The 21,705-nt window shown below is 42.4% G+C and overlaps 1 protein-coding gene across 2 annotated transcripts in view; it reads left to right on the forward strand.

The window, feature by feature from the left end:
• Positions 1–347: 347 nt before the first annotated feature.
• LOC144689765 (extracellular tyrosine-protein kinase PKDCC-like) overlaps positions 348–21,705 on the forward strand; it is a 77,089-nt gene continuing 55,731 nt past the window's right edge. For both annotated transcript variants that reach the window (XM_078557146.1, XM_078557145.1), the window contains exons 1-4: positions 348–1,232; positions 13,923–14,045; positions 15,982–16,253; positions 19,918–19,997. In XM_078557146.1, coding sequence (XP_078413272.1) covers positions 504–1,232; positions 13,923–14,045; positions 15,982–16,253; positions 19,918–19,997 — 1,204 coding nt within the window. In that variant the 5' untranslated portion in view covers positions 348–503. The remainder of the gene's footprint in view (positions 1,233–13,922; positions 14,046–15,981; positions 16,254–19,917; positions 19,998–21,705) is intronic.

Consider the following 21,705-nt stretch of genomic DNA (forward strand, 5'->3'; position numbering starts at 1 on the left):
TGCGCTGTCTGGCGAGGCGGGGCGAGAGCGCCTCCGTCATAATGGCTCTTGAGTGATTGCCATGGGGGTTAGCCAACAGAGCTCCGGCGTTGACGGCGTTGATTGGCCGAGATGCAGATGCGGGAATCCCTATTGCCAGCTTTCCCTGCGCCCAACGCTGGCGCGGTGCTCTCTGGGACCTGTGGTCCTGTAGGCCCTGGGCCGTCAGCGGTCAAACTGAAAGGACTACAGCTCCCATGCTGCCGCGCGGCACGGTCGCCTGGCTGCTTTAAGCCTGTCAATCAGCACGCGTCACGCTGCTTTGCTTATCAACGTTGGGGGGGGGGGGGGGGTGGGGGAAGCGCAGCCAATGTGAAGAATACATAAGGAAGGGGGAAAAAAATCCCCAAGTGTTATCTTCCCTGCAGGGTAGAAATTTTACTGTACAATGTGAAAACTTCACTTTCAAACAGCCGCCCTCTATAGTGTTTCACAGAACTTCCCTCTGGCAGATTAACAACGAAATGAAACGCAGAAAGATTGCCATCGCAGCTGGGCTCTGCTGTTCATTCTTCCTGGGCACTTTGCTGAATTTGTTATTTATCCCTGGGTTTGACCATCACCATCAGCAACAGAAGCATCAACGTTTTGAGAGCCCAGCGCAGGATCGCCTCAGCATCGACCCGTCTGTATTTTTCAACCGGGTGACCGACCAGGACCTGTTGAAGCAGTTGAGAGAAAGGTACGAGGAGGTTGTCCGCTATCGGCAGCAGCCAGGCTCTTCGGCGGCTGCAGGGAGGCTCGCCAGACCGCTGGAAAGGCGCTTGATGGACCTAGCCCAGAACAGCTCTCCTGATCAACTGCAAGCCCAGCATCAGCAACAGCAACAGCAACAACAGAGAAGCCCCGGCTTGCAAAGGCACAAACCATTGACTGTGGCAGGAGAAAACACCTTCGTCTCCAGCAGCCCAACGAGTGCATTTCGGTTCCATTCGCTTTCCCTGGGCTGTCCGGATATCAATAACGCGAGCAGTGTCCATTACTTGGGCTCTGGATACACAAAAGCGGTGTACAAAGCGGTCCTGAACGAAACGCTGGCAGTGGCCTTAAAGTCGGTGGACTTTGGAGGACACGACATGGAAAACTGTGTCAAACAATACGGGACACTGGAAGATTGCTACAGACTGGCGTCGTGCAAACTTGTCAAAGAGATGACACTTTTACAACGGTTGCAGCACCCTAACATTCTTAAGGTAAGTGCCAGGCACTGCCCACCAGCAACTTACTCATGGAGCAATGTCCTAATGGGAGAACTGAACATCTTCTGTTTATTTGGGGGTTCAGTTCTTTGTGCAGTGAGTCATATTCAGAACCCATCCTGATCTATTTTGGTCAAAAACACGCGTGAAAAAATGTACCGATCGCTTATTGAAAACACCACAACCCCACTCATCTTAACTGATTCAGTGTTTCTGAGTACCTTGCGTATCCTATTATCCAGAACGAAAAAATGTGCATAAGCAAACAGTTCAGTTTATTAAAGATATTTAGTTCATATTCTGTGACAACACTTTTTATTTTTGACGGTATATGTGCCACTAAACTACATATGATTCAATATTAAGACCGGCCAGTTATTCGGCATCATTTCAGATCAATGCCATTGTAGAATTGGGCCGCGGTATTAACGTGCTAGCAGTTTTGTACTTCTTAGCAAGAATTCACCTTTAAAACTCCGGAAAACATAATTATGCGCTGCACATTTTTAAAAAATGAAAGTTATTGAAATGAAGTTAGGTTAAAAGGTGTTTGTTTTTCATTATCTCTGTCCTCCGCTTACTGTCTCCCTCTGTGCAGGTATTTGATTGCGTTATTCTGTTCTGCATGATCTTGTGGATTTTTGAAATAGTTGAAAGGGTGTTGGGTGGGGGAGATTGCAGCCCTCCTAAGAATGCCGGCACTGAGTTACCGGAGGAGATTTGCCTAAATGAGCTCTTGCTGGCTTCTGCTCCAGGTTCCGAGTTTCCTGCTTCATTCTGCTTTAAGGGGACTTGCTTGGGGTAGCCGAAGACGAGACGAGGTCACTCTTATGTTTGAAAACACATTGGCTGAGAAGCTGGAATGTATTGTCAGCGCTGAGTGCGGATTTGCTCCCAAGACCTTTGAACCCGCAGAGTTTGAAGCAAACGTTATGTGTAAGATTGTCGCCGGCTGGGTTGGGGTCGGTTTTATCGCCGGGGCTTCAAACGGCACCGGGCATTGCCTCAGCTACAGATGTTGTTACAGCTTAAAAATGGAAAGCAAGTGAATCATTGCTCCGACTTTAACACGGGGGCGGGCTATAATGTAACTGATTCTAAAATTATATCTCCGCAGTATTTAAAAAATGACCAGCCTGCTTAGAGTGCATTTGGAACATTGCACAGAATATAAAGCCGATCACATCGCTCATCGTCACCACGTGGCTCGTGATAGTTTGAAAAGCACACAGACATGATGCAGTTGGACATATTGCATTTTTTTTGCAAGTTTTGTGAAACCACTCACTGTGTTACACAGAGACGGGGTTTCCGACTTGTTCCCCCGGCTTGTCAGCTTCCCTGTTCGGTGTGCTCACTCTCTCTCTGGCCAACCGCAACGACAAACCTCTTGCCGTGTCTATCTCAGATAGAGAAACAGAGTTAACGTTTCGAGGGGCTTGTCTTCCTTCAGAGCCCTCGAAATGTTAACTCTGTTTCTCTCTCCACAGATGCTGTCAGACCTGCTGAGTTTTTCCAGCATTTTCTGTTTTTATTTCAGATTTCCAGCACCCTGCAGTATTTTGCTTATATCCTCGTGTCTATCTCGGCCTTTGTTCACGATTAATGATTGTGTGTGTGTGTGTGTGTGTGTCCAGAAAATAATGTAGAATAGAAACATTCAGTTAGTCGATTGTCCCGACAGCCAGAACGGGTTTGTTCGGTATTATTTTCTCTCAGACACCATTTAGATCAATGGCTTTCTCCAGAACTTTGCGGGTTGAGGGGGCACCTATAACCCTATAATCAATAACATGACAAACAGAAAGAGGGGGCGAGGAGGTTGTAATTTAAGAGAGTATTTGCGCATATACAGTTGTGAATGGGGATGATTTTGAAGAGACAGATGGATTTGTGTGGCGGATAGTGAAAGGTTTCAAATGCAGGACGGTCGGTCCAGTTTCTATAGTAACCGTGTTTCGGTTCTTTACTGGCGAAAGGGATTTTGTGGCATGCCCAGGACAGATGGCAGGTTTAAATGTAATTTACAAGATAACAGACATGTTCTGCATTGCTAAGACCCGATCTAACTCAGCTCTGTCATAAGTCCTGTACAATCCGCCTCGGCCGGCTCCTGCTTTAAATGTATAACGAAGTTCTGGATGTATCACATCGACGGCCGAAAGGTTTCACCTAGAAAGTAAAGCAGTGCTTTTTTTTTCTCTCTCGGCACACCCGCTTTTCTTATGCAGGCGCTTACATTAATAATTTCCGTTATTAAAGGAGTGCTATCTTTTCTGTGAGGAGGTGCAGTAATGTAAGATGGCAAACATCAGAAATGACAGAGTATGTCAAAAATCCAATTTCTTTTCTGCTTCACCCACTGGTTCCGAAACTGTATTCCAAAAAAGATTAAGAGCCGGATTCTAAATGCTGCGCTCAGCAATAACATTTGACCCGACCCTCCACCTCTCCCCGCTACCCCCAAATTAATAAGAACAGCACTGTGTCCCTATCTGGGACCACTGGAATGAGAACTTGGTGTGGGTTTATAAAGAACGTCATGGAAAGCGCCGTCTGTGAGCCAATATTTGTTTTTTTTTTAATTGAAAAAAAAATCACAGTTGATTAAATTGATCAGATTTTCCTGACGATAGTTTGACTGCGTCACTGACCTGCAAGTAGCGCAGTAAAACCGGAGAATGTACCTTGTAACAGCACTGAATGATCGGAAAATGTGCCCTGTAACAGCACTGAATGATCGGCCCTTTAACTTGTCGCTCTCATAAACTTAACAGTGGAAACACCCCATGAACGGGCACCAGTTCATTAAGTGATTGCAGAATGTAATTTACTTCACTTCAAGGTAACTGAAAATTCGAGAGCCCACCCCATTTGGCAAGAAAGATCAACACAACATTAAATCTACAGACTCAATACCCGCGTACACGGAACACGAAACAGCGAAACTGTTCCACTTTGTAATTTCACGAGACATTTATGTAAAACAAGTGTTTACCTATAGTCAAGTACATTACGCGGGTAACCAGTAAAGATTAAGGTGCACCTGGTTCACTGTCCAGTTATATGTCTCTCTGTTAATATACCTGGTGGATTCTCAGAAGGTACAGGGGAGATGCTTTATAAAGCTTAGCGTCAGAAGTTTTGATAAAGTGTGTTTGGGCTTTAATGAGACAGATATCGAATGACTATTACTGGAAATAAGATGCAAACCATATTATTTATTTGATCTGGGTGGTGGGAGGAGGGCTGCGTAAATAATTGATTCGTTGTCCATCCGCTCATTAAAATATAGAAGTTTCCTGGGAAAGCTGTCCTTTGGAAGGGGATTTGAATATGCATGAACTCCTGCCGCGTGTTGAAATCTCTTCATTTTCTCTCTTACCCCGAACAGGTGGTAGCATGGAAAGAGGGTTGTTGAGAAACTGGAGTTATTGACGGCGGGGACATGTCGTTTCAGTGAGGGCTGTTTCATTTAAAAAGGGCTGGAGCTGAAATTCGGCAGGGTGAGATCGATATGGCCAGATCAAATCAAAGCTGGGACAAATTGCACTCGCTGTAGCACTTAAAGCGAGGATGTTCTCTGTCCCCAGAGCTTTTCTCTCTCTCTCTCTCTCTCTCATTAACGCCCTGGTCGTTTCCCCTCCTTGCTATTAGTTATTTTTTCTGCATACTGACTTCCTTCAGTGGATTTAAAAAAAAAATCGACCCCGGAATACCAGTGTTTCTAAACATAGACAAGGTGATGGGCCCTGGTCTGTAATTACTGCACTCAGTTAGGTATCCCAAGATACTCACAGGAATGCCCATTGGGTGAACGGATTATTGCGCACCCCGGTTTTGAGAGGGGCGAGTAGCCAATCACTAAGTAACATTTTGAGAGGGATGGAAATATAAGCAGCAACGTAAGCGTCCCTTAACACTGCTTGATTTATCTGTACACTTCTGTGGATCTACCTACACTACTACGTTCAAGAAATCGAAGCACTTTTGCCTTAGCTGCCCTCCTATCTAATGAAAGGAGATGTTAATCCGCTCCTGACATCCGACGCTTATTCAGCCTTCTATTTATTTAACAGAATTTGCACCTCAAAGCCGGGAGTTAACAAAATGTAATCGATGGACGAGGTCGACTGGCAAACCCAGTTGACGGTCGAGGGTTCACTAGTGTTGCTTCAGTGTGGAGTGGTTTGTCAGTGAAACAAGTTAATTATGTATTTTCACATTGTCATTGTGTCTGGTATATGCTACAATGCAGACGAAGCAGGCTGGCCAAGTATCAACATAGTCGATAAAATGAGCGGCTGGTCGAAAAAAAAACTGTCATCAGACTCGAAGGGTGGGAAGAGAAAATAAATGGTCACCCATTCTGTACATTACAGGCGTCATCCGAGCAGGATGTGGCTTTCCTGTGTATTTTGGAATTAATTTTATTGTAATTAATGCAGCAAGCTTCTATTCGAATGATTCCTTTTGTGAATGTGTCAAATTAGCATTTACTTTATAAAAAGAAAAATGTTAGAAGCAGAAATGCAACAAAAAAAAAATCCCGATTAAATTCTTCAGGTTGATTCTGGTTGCAGACTGGAATGAGGCCGGACTCGCTATCTATGATGACAGATGCTCTTTGACCTCATTACTTTCCGCTTGGTGTGCTGCTATTGATCGATTGCCTGTCATTTTCCCCTTTGCATTTCACCAACTACTGAGGGTGATCTTTGCCCCTCCACTTCTGAGGGAGGAGGGGGGAGTGTGAGTGGGTGGCTCGTCGATGTCACCTCTGGCCACCTTTCTACCTCTTGTGGGAACGGGGCGCAGTGTTTCGCCGGTCCTTGCGGCTGTCCAGCCCTGGAGGGTCATTGCCCAGCCGCCCGCTCATTGCTCTTTGTCGGAGTTGACGGCTCGGCGATGAAAACATGTCCTCACTGTGGCTGTCAGCTCCTTTACAAAAGATGAACAAATATCGGAACCCCAGTAACTTGCACTCAGAGCATAAGCCTGGTCTTTTCAGTTGTAATATTTTCTGCATTGCTGAAGCATGGTATTCAGCTGTCAAAAATTAAAAAAAATTACTGACCCCCAACTCTTAACATATAAAAAGTCTCTCGCAGGCCACAGGGACCGTCCGGATTCAAACCATGTGACAGGAAAGACATCGTCTGAATGTTCCCATCGAATGAAAGCATTTTACACAGATTTGGTCTGTCCTGGTGATCTAATGGCGAATTATTAACTCGCGACAAACCAGTTACTCAGGTGAACGACAATCGCAGCCGCGACATCACATGTAGGAAGGTGACTGCTGAGGATAAATTGGGGTGTAGGTGGCTGTTGGCTCCTCTGATCAACATGAGGGGAGTTGCACTGAGGCTAGACTCTGTGTTTGTGTGTGTGGGGCGCTGGTGTTTGCGGATCAAAGATTTGGAGGGAAGTTTCTGTGAGCTTAATTATTCTTCTATTTCGTTCCAGTGATAGGAAAGGGCGAGAAGTGCCTGTTATGGCTACTACAGATTGTGTGTGGAAAGCAGAGAATGCCCGGGGCAGGCGGGAGGTGTTGGGGGTGATAAGAGTTCAATTCACAGGGACACATTCTTGTCGACTTACAGTTGCTGACTTATGGAATCCAGTCAACTAACGATTAACGATTCAGATCAAATATTGCAAAAGTCATTGGATCGATTGCAATCCTGTAGATTTGGAGTAGGTTAAGAATAAAAAGTCATAGTCACATCAAATTGAGAAGATGGAGAGAGTTCAGTGGGCTAAACACTCTATGTGCTGTGTGTGAGTGAGAGAGTGAGAGGGGGAAATTGGGTTAAAGGGGAACAAATGAAATTGAGATTTGGATACCAAACAAGGTACAGAATGGATAAAGCTGCCGTTTCTTAAGCTTCATTTATATTACAACATTCATTGATGCAAAGTGGTTTTGCTTGCTGATCAATGCAAGTGTGTATTAAAACTCAGCAGATCACCAGGTCCACTTCAATTATAAAGTGTGAGATCCTCTCCAAAAGGCTTCCTCAGATCACTTTAACTTCCCACAGGCTATATTCGTACTGGTGCTGTTCAGAATCTGGGAGACCTGTCCCATAAACCAGCTCTCAGCATTTATGTTGCTAACTCCAGCACTCTTTGCTTTGTTTTAAAAGAGGAAATCAATTGGGCCTACTAGGATTTAATGTTGTAAATGCACATGGCTGGACCTGGTCTCCTGAATCCAATCTAAATGAAATTGTAGTTTTCCCTAGGATCTGTTTCAATTCAGTTCAAATTTCCAAAGGACACTTAAGGTTAGCCTTGCCTCCATTCTTGCCTTCAGTAATTTTAATGAAAACAATACACAAAATGCAAGAAAATGTAAGGAGAAAGCCCCAATGTATAATTTCACATATTTGGTTCTAATATGAGTTTAAAATACCATAGCAAAATGACAATGAAGTCATAATTTTGCTGAAGGAAAATCATGAATAATTATGTGTGGCCCATTCTGCATCTGGAGAAACAAATCGAAAGGTGAACATTTTATTTAAGTCAGGCCTCAAGTTGGTAAGCTCACCAGCTGCGTAAGTGAATAGTACAGGAGAGGTTTTGCCCCAGAGCCCAGAGCACCAGTGTAGCAGCCAGTGAGAGATATAGGGGATGCAAATTTATAGGGAGATTGAGAAGAGGGGCAGAGGGCTTCAAATTTCACTATGGCAGTGTAAGAATTCAAATTGAATTTTAAAAATCTGGAATCAAAAATCTGCTCTCTGTAAAAGTGACCATGAAACTATTGGCTTGTCATTAAAAACCCAGCTGATTCATTAACCTTCTTTAGGGAAGGAAACCGGCTGCCCTCACCTGAACTGGCCTGTGTGTGAGTCCAGTCCTGTGGTAATATATTTGACTCTTCCTTCCCCTCTGAAGTGACCTCCCAAACCATTCAGTTGCATCAAACTGCCGCAAAGAATAGACTGTAGCAGGTCAAGAGGGCCACCATCAACATCTTAGGCCAGCAAGGAATGCCCAATAAATGTCGGCCATGCCAAGGGTGCCGACATCCTGATAATGATTTTATAAACAAGGGAATGTGATTCACTGCAGGTATTATTCCAGACGTTTGACATACTGCATGTCAAAGGGCAATACCTGAGGAGGCTCATGCTGACAGGAAATGGCTGTAATTAAGATATTCCGCCTGCTTCATAAAGACCTTCAAAGAAGTCAGCCATTTGCAATGCATCAAACAGTGTCAATGGAAGTCACTACTGCTCTCTATACCCATGATGTGGTCTGTACTATCTCCATTGTAGCATTAGATTTTTCAATATCCTTATTTTCCTTCCCCATTTCTTGCCTCCTCTGTCAAATATACAGACTCTTTTTTAAAATTCATTCATGGGCTGTGGGCTTTGCTGGCTGGTTCAACATTTATTGCCTACCCCTAGTTGCCCTTGAGAAGGAGGTGGTGAGCTGCCTTCGTGAACCGCTGCAGTCCATGTGGTGTAGGTACACCCACAGTGCTGTTAGAAAGGGAGTTCCAGGATTTTGACCCAGCAGCAGTGAAGGAACAGCGATATATTTCCAAGTCAGGATGGTGAGTGACTTGGAGAGGAACTTCCAGGTGGTGGTGTTCCCATCTATCTGCTGATCTTGTTCTCCTAGATGGTAGGAGTCATGGGTTTGGAATGTGCTGTCTAAGGAGCCTTGGTGAATTCCTTCAGTGCATCTTGTAGATGGTACACACTGATGCTACTGTGCATTTGGTGGTGGAGGGAGTGAATGTTTGTGGATGTGGAGCCAATCAAGTGGGCTGCTTTGTCCTGGACAGTGTCAAACCTCTTGAGTGTTGTGTGAGCTGCACTCACCCAGGCAAGTGGAGAGTATTCCATCACACTCCTGACTTGTGCCTTATAGATGATGGACAGGCTTTGGAGAGTCAGGATGTGAGTTAGTCATTGCAGGATTCCTAGCTTCTGACCTGCTCTTGTAGCCACAGTATTTATATGGCTAGTCCGGTTCAGTTTCTGGTCAATGGTAACCCCCAGAATGTTGATTGTGGGGATTCAGAGATGGTAATGCCATTGAATATCAAGGGGCAATGGTTAGATTCTCTCATTTTGGAGATGGTCATTGCCTGGCACTTGTGTGGCAGATATGTTACTTGCTACTTGTCAGTCCAAGCCTGGATATTGTCCAGGTCTTGCAGCATTTGGACATGGACTGCTTCAGTATCTGAGGAGTGACAATGGTGAACATTGTGCAATCATCAGTGAACATCCCATTTCTGACCTTATGATGGAAGGGAGGTCATTGATGAAGCAACTGAAGATGGTTGAGTTGAGGACACTACCCTGAGGAACTCCTGCACTGATGTCTTGGAGCTGAGATGACTGACCTCCAACAACCACAACCACTTTCCTTTGTGCTAGGTATGACTCCAACCAATGGAGAGTTTCCCCCCCGATTCCTATTGACTCCAGTTTCGCTAGGGCTCCTGGATGCCATACTCAGTCAAATGCGACCTTGATGTCAAGGGCAGTCACTCTCATCTCACCTCGGGAATTCAGCTCTTTTGTCCATGTTTGAACCAAGGCTGTAATGAGGTCAGGAGCTGAGTGGCCCTGGCAGAACCCAAACTAGGCATCACAGAATCACACAGTGCAGAAGAGGCCCTTTGGCCCATCGAGTCTGGACTGACACATGAGAAACACCTGACCTAACTACCTAATCCCATTTACTAGCACTTGGCCCATAGCCTTGAATGTTATGAGTTATCAGTGAGCAGGTTATTGTTAAGCAAGTGCCGCTTGATAACATAGATGCCTGGGGTGCGGCAAGTTCTGGAGCATATGTCTTAAGTACTATTGCCGGAATATTGTCAGGGCCCAAAGCCTTTTCACTATCCAGTGCCTTCGGCTGTTTCTTGATATCACGTGGAATGAATTGAATTGGCTAAAAACTAGCATCTGTGATGCTGGGGACCTCCGGAGGAGGCCGAGATGGATCATCCACTCGGCATTTCTGGCTGAAGATTGTAGCAAATGCTTCAGCCTTATCTTGGGCTGCCTCATCATGGATATTTGTGGAGCCTCCTCTTCCAGTGGGTTGTTTAATTGTCCACCACCATTCACGACTGGATGTGGCAGGATTGCAGGACTCATGCTGAGATATGTTTAGGAAGGCATACTGATCCTCCAGCAACTCCCCCATGTGATGACTGTGCAAGTGTAAGCCTAAACAGTGAATGTTAGCAGGCTACCTGACAGCAGCGAGCATCAGAATTGGGCTTGATAACATGCACAGATGCACACTTTCTAGCAGGGCTCACTGGCTAGAACCAGGAGAAGAAAACCTGGCTGGCATTCTTCCTCTCCAAGTCAGAGGTGTAGGGGCCTATTGTGGCATCTCACTGGCTGAGATCAGCTGAAGCATGGAGTGAACTTACACCTTTTTCTGGCTTATATGCACTCGGTCATGCACTTCTGAAGGGTAAGCAAAAGACTGTCAGGACAATCAATTCTTAGTCTTTCCCTTCATGAGCACATCCTCCTACAATGCCTTCCCTAAAAATTGTTGATATGGACAAGGGAGGAAAAGAAGGACAAACTTTGTGACCGATTTAAAAAAAAATCTGTGGGAAATTCCTGTCCAACTCCAGAAGGTAATGAAGCAAGTGAGAGGTGTCCATGGTTACCCATGATGCAGCACGGGGCAAATGGATCTGACACACCCCTGGTTTGCCCCAGTGTTCTCCACCAGCAACATTTTTCATGAACCACAGCATTCCCGTACCTACCATGTCCATAAGGAAACTGTTGTACAGAGCTTCAACCCTTTGAAAAAAGAAACTTTTGTCAGGTAACTAATCTGACATCTTGTCTACATATTGTCTAGGCATGCTCTTTAATCCGATCACAATCTATTTTCAACATTTTACCCAGATCTACTATATCTTATTCTGCCATATTTTTAAAAATTCTAGATGCTATCTCCAAGCCTTCTAAATCCAAAAAATTTAAGTTTATCCTTGTTGCCCTCCTCTATACCTTCTATTGAGCGATATATATCACCAGATGTGTAGACCAAAATACCTTAAGTGTGAATGTAGCAAAGCCTTACATAACCTTATTTACCTGCTGAGTTTTGAGGAGAGCTTTAATACTTTTTCAATAAAAGCTGAGATACTAAAATGAACAGCAACATATATAATTGTTACCACTGATTTTGTCACCATTTACAGACTAGAGTGTTTTGCAAGATACTTCACCACACCACTGAAACCCTTTTTGAAACTTTCCCAGTGAACTCCTTGCAGCATAAAAATGTCCGCTCACAGACATTCAGGAAAATGTCACAACTCTATAGAGTGCAATTATAAAGAAAAACTCTCACTTTGAGTTAAAGCTTCACTGGAGACTGGCACAAGACCACTTATGAACTGCACTGGGATTCTCTCCCCAGTGATTCTGTTTGCTATTCACTTCACACAACAAAACAGGGCCCATTTTTCTTGCATATTCATTCATGAGGGGCTGCTGCTTGCATGCTGTTAACTTGCTGATGACAGCTTAATAAGGTCTTCACTTTGTGTTTCATCCCAATGAGCTTGTCAAGCTTTGTGTGGCAGGCTAACCTTTTCCTTTTTTCTCTGAGGAAGGGGCAGCTGTGTCACTATTATTTAGAAGAATGAAGGACTTTTGAGAGGCCACGGCTGTGACAGATTGTACTGAGGTTGTCACACATATAAAATCCTACATGATTAGGTTTCCATTATTTAAAAATAGTGCAAACCGCATTACAGTAGGGACTTTTAACAGTTAGAGAGGTGCAGCGTGTAAATTCAGTAGCTTTGATTACACGATTAGGTACTGTTTTCAGAAACAAACAGGAGTGATGTGAAGAAGTACAAATTGATTTTTAAAAAAGAACTTCTGCCTGTGAAATGTAGCTTTCTTTGTTAAAAGTGAAAGTGTTCAAAATACTAAACTGATAAATTTAAAAAACCCTGCTTTAAGATGATTAGAAATAGACAGCAAGCAGTGTACAACCTGGAATCTCAGCAGTCAGGCCGAAAATAATTTATTGAAAAGGGGGTATTTTGTCTCAAAATACTAAGTATCATGGTACAGGGAAAATCACACAGATATACATAATGGGGGAACATTGTTGGTTGTAAATAAGCAATTTGTGAAATGTAGGATAAAACAATTTTCTGAAACTTCATTTGTTCTTTAATAACCTGAGGTAATGTTAGTAGGTTGAAATCTTGCTTTAGGCACAGGATACAGGTAGTGATTGAGTCCCTTACAATCTTATTTTATGTTTTTTTAATCAATTCATTCCTCTATTTGGTTCTGACAGATTTTATATTTATGTTAATGGACTATTTTTGGCGCACACTTGAAAGTTTTGATCAAAGTGTTCTTTTCCTCTAATTATGAAAGGTCTTGTGTAGAATTTACCATAAATGTGAGTATTTAGAGGCACTAAGATAAATTGTGTACAAATCCAGAATAACAGTCTCAGGCTTCACTCCATTTTACACAAGAGTAAACTTTAAGAAATGGTAATGATTGGGGGCTGGGTGATGCACCTTCTATGAATGAAAAGCACAAGTTGCCTATGATTTATCACTAACCATCAGCTTGTCAATTTAACATCTCGCGATCCTGCAAGGAAACTGGCGTTGATAATTAAAATGTCATACTGATGAAATGTGTAGTTCTGAGACTGGGGCTAAGGTACATGTTGGGGTTGCGTAAAGAAAATTTTAATCCGCACGTAACCTGTTCAATAAATTGACTCCATTCTGGACCCTGATTCTAGATGAAAACAGTGGGGGAAAGTACTGCCATCCATCCCTCACTTTGACAAACTTAAAGCTAACCATCAAAATAATTTGTCTGAGACTGCTAATATTCCTCATTCTTTTATGGAGCAACTGAATTATGAAACAGTTAAAGAGCAACATTACAAAGGCATGGGATCAAGTTTAACTGTTCCCATCCATTTTACAGCCCATCTGATTTTCTTTTGCACCGACAACCACTGCTCCTTTCAGTTAAACTGAACTCCTGTGATTTGGAAGTGAAAAATCCTTTGATCTGATTAATTTTTATTTTATCTTTAAAGGTCTAGCTACTAATGTGACAGGGCATGTCATAAGGCAAAAAATAAACTTCATCTTGGACTATATAAAGTTGCAGGATTTCCAAGAAATCCAACCACTTCAATTTAATTATGACATTTGGGTTCGTTAACATTCGTTATTACTGCAGTGAAAAATGCTCACATTTATCAGCACTTTATGACAGAAACACACTAGCAAACAGGTTCCAGTTTACACAGTGAGTGGTTACAATGTGGAATTCACTACCACAAGGGGCAGTTGAGGTGAATAGCAAAGATGCATTTAAGAGAAAGCTACATAAACAAATGAGGGAGAAATGAATGGAAGTTTATAGAGCTAGATGAAGTAAAGTGGGAACTGACTCATGTGGAGCATAAACATTGGCATCTGGGCCAAAGGGTCTGTTTCTGTGCTGTAAAATGTGATCAAATATGATGTGAGAAGCCCCCAGGTGTCATGTTTTGCTAATTCATTAATTGTATTGCAGCAATATCATCATTCTATACACCAACTTTGATTAAACAGCTTAACATATTGCTTTCTCGTGTTTTTCCTCTTCCATTCCGCAGCTATATGGTTATTGTTATCAGGACAGCAATGATATTGCAGACACACTGACCACTATCACAGAGCTTGGATCTCCGTTAGAGATGATTCAGCTTCTGCAGACTTCATGGGAAGAGAGATTCCGAGTAAGTAATGAGGGTCTCGGAGCTTTGATTGGGAAGGTGTGGAGGTTGGAGGGGGTGGGGGGTGTGTGTGTGTGGGGGGGTGGTGGGTGTTGGCGAGGGGGGAGGAGGTGGGGAGGGAAGAAAATGTGCTGGAAAGCATGGAAAGAAAATGTCTCAGCCACAAAAGAATGTTGTTTCCAAAACAATTTTTGTTCTCTGGGGTTTTAAACCTGCTGGATAAACAAGGTAGCCTTTTTAAGTCTTCTAATTAGTCAGGAGTTTGTTGGTCAAAGCAAACTATTTTCATCTGATTAAGCGTAATGAGATAATCGTGCTTCTCTCTTTTGTTTAGAATTCTTGGGCTTAACATTCCAATTACCACAATATTTAAAATAAAAACAATGCCGTCTGTATCTTTCTCGATGTATTTACAATAAATGTTTTTAACTACTGTACTTCCTATTGTTGTCAGAGGCTCAGAATCTCAAATGTTGCGGAAAAGCATCCAGAAAGAGACAGGCCTCAAACACAACAGGCATTTTAAGAAGAGACATGCAGTGCGACACATTTCATTTTGTGTTTGCCATGAATAACATGTGTTATACTGATTTCCTTTACTCTGCCTAATGTGTTTCATTCTCAAATGAATTCTTGGAATTTTCAAGGGGGATAAAAACAAAGTTAAATTTAATTTGCTTTTTTTTTAGAAAATAACTCTCTTTTTCTCTTTTACTTTCTCCCTAACATAAGCCCCCAGTATTCTCTGTCAGCATGGAAAGTCCAGCCAGCAGAGAGACATTGCTATTGACATTATCAATGGTACTCTTCAGTCCCCTCCTGGGAGGCACCCTGCACTGGCGCAGGAAGCACCAGCTGGTGATGGGGGGTTTCTTTTATCTGCCACCCCCAAAAGGCTTCTTTCTATGAGACCAGCAAAGCTTTGTCTCCTAGAAAATTTCAAAAGCAAATTTTAGCCATTTTATTCAGTGATCCAGTGCTCTAATGTTATAGACTACAGACTGCATTTTCCATTTATTTATTAATATTCTAAAAAATTGAAGAGCTCTCTCTTACCAGGTCTCGGTGGATTTCTACATTTAAATGTAAAGCTCTACAGTGGCTTGTTTTCTTAGTATTCCTTCTTTAATGTGTTATTTTGTTTTCGAAGCACTGTTAAGTAAAATGAACTACAAGCTGCCAAACAAATCAAAGGGTTCAGATACCTGAAATTACACTACAGTCTTAGATGCATTAAATATGTCTGTTCTTTTGTGTAATGTAAACACAGTGAACCTTCCTCTGTTGCAGTGCCATGCTGCACCTGGTATTTGAAGAAACTAAATGATATGGAAGTGTGATGTCAAAACACTGCTTGTATGGTAGTCATACAGGACAGTACATCTCAGGTCCAATTTTCAGGCTTTGCTTAGCCAGGGCAACAGTTGGGGCTCCTGGTTAGAGAGAGGGAAATCAGTCAGTCTTGTTTTTGATCACCTCCCAATGCAGACATATAAACTTCAAGCAAGGACAGGATTGGACTCGGCTATATGTCCTACACAATTGAATAACCTATTTCATTCATACTTAAAGAGTAGCCACTTGGGTGAGATGCAGACTGGTTCCAGAAAAAATGCCTCCTTCTGGACTGTGCTGCCATTGTGCAGTGATACTGGAGGAACTGCATTGCAGCAAGAGGCATTATTTGCAGCAACAGAGAGAAACCAAAATGGAATGTATAGCTACCTGAAAGCACATTAAGCCTTAGGATCAGCCATGTTATCCAGTTATTCTTAATCTAAGCAATTTCAGTGCAATTCCATCCTCATACATATACATATATATAATTAAACGGGGAGCAAGTGAAGCTATATTTTACTGAACTCTGTCTTTTTGGATCTTTCTTTTTGTAAACTTAAGCATGCTATATGAAGTGTACCTTGTGCTATTTTCATTGCAGATATGTTTGAGTTTGATACGCTTATTACACTATTTGGCCCATTCACCTCTTGGCTCAGTGACATTGTTGGACTTTCGTCCTCGTCAATTTGTTATTGTGGATGGTGAACTAAAAGTGACAGATTTGGATGATGCTAGCATCAATGAAACACCCTGCTCAAGCAACAGTGATTGTTTTATGGAGTTTCCCGCTCGAAATTTCACCTTAATCTGTTCCATGGAGGGCAGATGTCAAAGCATGAACGAGATGCGGAATCTGTACAACGCGTATAGGTAATTGCTTCTTTCACTGCTGAACGTGTCGGAAGAGCTCAGATTGCAACCACTGCTATTGTCTGAAACCGACTGTTTGTCAGTTTCATCACTATGCAAAATTGCTTTGAAACTGCATTCCACTTTGTAAAGAACTTGTGTAATTGACTTCGTTCTATAGTTCTCAGAAGGGATAATATGTCCAAACATGATACAGTCTGATATGCACTTGGTGTTTATTATGACAAGAGAAGAAAAGCAATGAATGGTGAGAGAGTTTGCAATGATCCCAATGTTTTTACACAGTTCAGTCACAATCTAGACAACAACAAAAAAGCAATCATATACGAACACCAATTTATACCAATCTTTGCAGATAGGTGCAGTTTGCCCCATTTAATTCCTTTCAGAAGCATGCATTCTGCACAAAACATCATTTAGCCACCAACACAAGCATTGCTATAAGAAACATATATGTTACAGAACAAAAATATGGCTCTCCAGGATTCTGTGGGATCTGTGTTGAACTTCAATGCACATGATATGAGCTGAACTCACATGAGATATGTAGAACATGGACATGCATGTTTTTCTACCTTGGAAACTGCTGCCAAACGTTTTCACTTTCTTGCAAAGCCACAGAACTGCTATAGAAATGGCACATGGTGTGTTTGAAGGGGGGGATTCTTTCCAGAGTTGAGAATAATATTGATCAAAGGTCACAGATCCCTGTGCAAAATTTCTGAACATAATGGGAGAAATTAAAAAAGATTCAACACTAATTTGCTGACTGACTAACTAGAGATACTGTATTACACTGTAATAAATGGCTGTAAGTGATTTCCTGTTATCCCTAGTCATAAACAGGAAACAGTGCCAGAGACCCAAGCACATAATCTTGGCTGACATTTAATTGAAGTATTTAGGGAGTGTTGCAATGTTGGAGGTGTCATCTTTTGGATGAGATGTTAAAATGGCCTTGTCTGCCTTCATAGATTAATGTAAATAATCTCACAGTGCAATTCAAGGAAGAGCAGGGATGTTCCCCCAGTATCCTGTCCAACATTTATTCCTCAGCCAACACATAAGGCAGATGATCTGGTCATTTACTTCACCACTGTTTGTGGAGACTTGCTTTCTGCAAATTTGTTGTTGTGTTTCCTACGTTATGATACCTCTAAAGTGCTTCATTGGTTGTAAGGTGCTTGGGGATATCTTGACCTCATGAAAGAGTTGCAAGTCCTTTTCTTTTAAATTTTCTGTGGAAATCCTTGCATGGTACTAAAGCACCTGCTTAGTTCGAAGCAACTTGGCTGCGCTGAGGTCCAATTTAATCATTGCTTTATTTGCTCTTAGTATTTTGATTATTCTTGCTGCATGCCATGTTATCATGGATCCGATTTCAACTCCCAGCCAGCTGCACATTTCTAGCCTGAAAAATTGGGCAGAGGAAGATTGGGAATCAGAAACGTGCTTTGCACGGATACAATTTTCAGGCCTGGAAATGGGGGAGCAGCTCAACCACCTTAAACAGGTGGAATACATCTTAAATATGCAAATCAGTGTCCTATGCTGGTTGTAGAGCCCTGAATGCATCTTTTCAGGTACAAACAGAATGAGCGTACACATCGTCTCACACACGTGTTTGCACATTTCTTTCAGGAGTCAAGCTGTCTAACCAGTGGTCTTTAAGGGGACTGTGGGAGGCTGCTCACAAAACAACTCAGGAAACTTTTAATTTGTTTGATGGGGCCAGGAGGCTCAAAAAAAATTCTCTGGTGGGCTGCCCCTAAAATTGACAGTGTGGTTTGGCTGCCCGGAATAGAAACCACCCAGTTTTTAATTCCATTGGTTTCAGTGGAAATTGAAATTGAGTGGCTTCTATTAGAGTAGCTGATCCACAAAGCCAGTGTTACACTGGGGTGGGCAGATTAAAAATCTACATCCTTGTTTTTGCCCCTTCATGTGCTCTTGTGAAACAGCAGGGTGAGGCTACTCTCAGCTCTGCTAACATCTTTTTAATTTAATGAAGTGCAAAATAATAGAAAATGTGGTGGGGCTGGGGTGGGGTAAGGTAGGGAAATCGCTTTTTAGTAATAATGTGAAGCAAGCGATAGTGAATGAACAGTTTGCTTTACACCCACCCAAGTGACTTCAGTGGAAAATAAAATTAGATCATTTGTAAAACAGTCTGCCGATTTTTTTATTGTCCCTTTTGCAGTTTCACCTCAGATCAATTCTAACCAACTTATTCCTAATATAACATTAACAGGATATCTTTTAAATAAGACTTATGGAGCTGATCAGTAAAATAATGAGGGTGAAATTCAACTTCATTGAAGCACAAGTGGGCTGTAATGGATTGATCGTTCATTCCAAACTGTGCCCAATTGCCCTTTCCACTGACTTTATTCCACCCATTTTGTGCCTCTGCCAAAGTTGAATTTCACACCCAATGACTCCAATCTCACATCTGTGACTAAGCCTAAATCCTAGCTTTTAGCTGAAACTATTATCCTGTTAATAGAGTGTAAGAATCATTCATAATGAATGCTAATTCATAGCAGGGTGGCATTGGCAGTTGCCTGTAAGAAAGTTGGCTGACTGACTTTTGGGCTAGAGATTGATTGAGGTCAGATGAGATCAGAAGTGGGAGAAAATTGATAAATCTCTTACCTTACTCTTCCAGAACCACTTTATCCAATTCAGGGTCGCAGGGAGTCAGAGCTTATCCCAACATGGCAAAGGGCACTAGGGAGGGTACAGCCAGGACAGGACACCAGTCCATCACAGGGCACACACTCACACATTAAGGGGCAATTTGACCATCACCAATCCACTTAACCAACATATATGTGGATGGTGGGAGGAAAGCAGAGCACCCAGCAGAAACAGGAGCCAGGATTTTCTGTTCACTGTGTGGGGGCGGGCCCCACATGCCGACGCATAAAATGATGCACGGTGACATTGTGCATGCGTCCCGATGTCACCGTGCGTCATTCCGATCTTTCGTTTGGCAGCCACGCACTGGAGTCGGTTGCGTGCCCGCCAAACTGTCAAAGGCCTGTTAAGGCCATTAATAAACTAATTAACCTAACTGTTAGGACTGCCCGTCCAACCTAAAGGTCAGCAGGCAGGCAAAGAGCCCAGGCGGCCTTCACATTTTTCATGAATCCTCATCCACGGGCGGGATGAGGCTTCATGAAGTGTTTATTACATTAATAAACATTTTTTGAACATTTCAAAAACATGTCCCAGCTCATGTAATGCTGTCACATGTAAATGATTTTTTAGCCTCTTCATTTAAAATCCACATTATGAAATTAATCTCCCTGAGGTAGCTCATGCCATTGACTCTCCCTCTTCCCCCTGCCTCCATAGGTAGCATTAAGCGCTTTCAAGTGCGCGTCACGCTGGGCGGGCCTTAATTGGCCAGCCCACGTAAAATGGTGTGCAGCCAATCGCAGGCAGTGATTGGCTCTGTGCCCACCTGCGCCCATCCAATGGGGAGAAAATTCTCCCCAGGGAAAACATACAAACTCCACGCAGACAGATACCAGAGGTCAGAATCAAACCCGGGTCCCTAGAGCAGGACGCGACACAGCAGCACGCGCCACTGTGCCACCTAAGTTTCTTGCCTATTAAAAAGACCTCTAACACAGCTCAATATTTTCTCCCATTGCAGGTTCTTCTTTACCTATCTCTTGCCACACAGTGCCCCATCAAGTCTACGGTCATTGCTGGATACTGTAGTGAATGCTACAGGTATGAAATTGAAATGTTTACTACACTGGCTTCATTCTGTCTGAAAGTTTCGGTTTACATAGTATACTTTTAGAAACAGTTTGACAGGTATGGTACCAGAACCCTGTTATAATAGATTAGGGTAGAAGCTGCAATTAACTGGGCTGCTTAAAACCAAATTGGCCTTCCAATCCTGATGAAACAGTCAAACACATTAGATATGTTTCATTGATGTACACTTTAAACATACACCCTTTACTTATTGAGTGTACCTCTGTACACAAAAACAAACCACTTACTACCATGAATATTGTTTTGATTGCTTTCCAGCTGCTTGTCATTTTATCTTACTTGATCTCCTGAATTTAACAAAAGAAAGCAATAATGCTGACAACTTGCATTTATCTATTGCCGTTAATTTAGAAAAAAATGTTCCAAGGTGTTTCACAGAGCTGTAAGAGAAAACTGGACACCAAACCAAAGGAGAGATGAGAAAGGATGACCAAAAGTTTGGGCAAAGAGATGCATTTTAAGGAGAGCCTTAAAGGAAGAGATGTTGGTGCAGTGGCGAAGGGGTTGGAGAAGTAATTCTAGAGTGTGAGACCCCTGGTTTGTGCAGGCATGGCTGCCAATGGTGGGACAAAGGGATGGAGTGCAGAAGAGGCTGGAGATAGATAAGCAAAGAACTTGGAGATAGGGCTGGCCTGGTAGGGCTGGAGGAGACCCCAGAAATAGGCAGGAGTGAGGCCATGGGGGGATTTTAGCACAAAATGGAGAACTTTAAATCTGAGGTACTGGGGAGCAATGATTAATCTTTGTCAATAAGGAATAGTTTGTATTAGAAGCAAAAAGCCATAGTTATTTGACAGAGAAGGCTATTCATGTCTTTGGGACTGTTTCAGTGGTGAGACAGGCAGAAATCTGGTTTGAGGGAATGAGATTGTGAATTCACAGGCCTATATGGGCAGCAGAATTCATCAATTAGAGAAATATAATCAATTGAAAATGAAAGTGATTAATTGTTCTGTGTGGTTTTACTAACATATCTTTGCACAAAGAACAAGCAAATAATTATGATGAAAGATTGACCCTCCAGCAATTTAAATTGGCATTTTATTGGACAATTTACTTATTTAATAAGTTCCGTCTTTCATACTTCAGAGAACATATCTTCTGAATTGCTATAAGCAGCAATTTTAAGATAGTGTGGGCTGCAATATGAGGGATGGATTGGAACAATAAAGGCTGTCCTCACAGCAGAACACATACAAAGCGCTGCTCCCATTGTGTTTTAATGTTTCCCCTTGTTTTTATTTGAAACCAAGGGCTAAAACAGAATTAGGAGACTCAAATCTCTTTTTTAAGAGTCCAACCAGGGGATTAGGTCATGGAAGAATCCTGGGATTTTCATTTATAGCTCATAGGAATTTGCAAGTATTATAGAGTTGCGTAGGAACAGAAGAACAGCCAATGATTGGTCGGGGGAATCGTAATGTAAAATTATTGGAAATAAGTAGATTTTTGTATTAGCTAGAAATGCAAATTAGTAAATTACACCTCATTTTGGTTGTGCTGCAGCTGGGTGTAAATTGTTGCTGAAAATGTTTTCCAAAACTGACTAGCTTCACCAAATCACTCAAATATTCTGCATTTATTGTCTCATCCAGCATTGAACAGCATTACCTAAGAAGAGCAAAACTGCCCGAGCTCATAAAACATTCTGCAAAAA

The sequence above is a fragment of the Cetorhinus maximus genome, chromosome 14 (genome assembly GCF_964194155.1).
Source record: "Cetorhinus maximus chromosome 14, sCetMax3.hap1.1, whole genome shotgun sequence".
Taxonomy (NCBI): domain Eukaryota; kingdom Metazoa; phylum Chordata; class Chondrichthyes; order Lamniformes; family Cetorhinidae; genus Cetorhinus; species Cetorhinus maximus.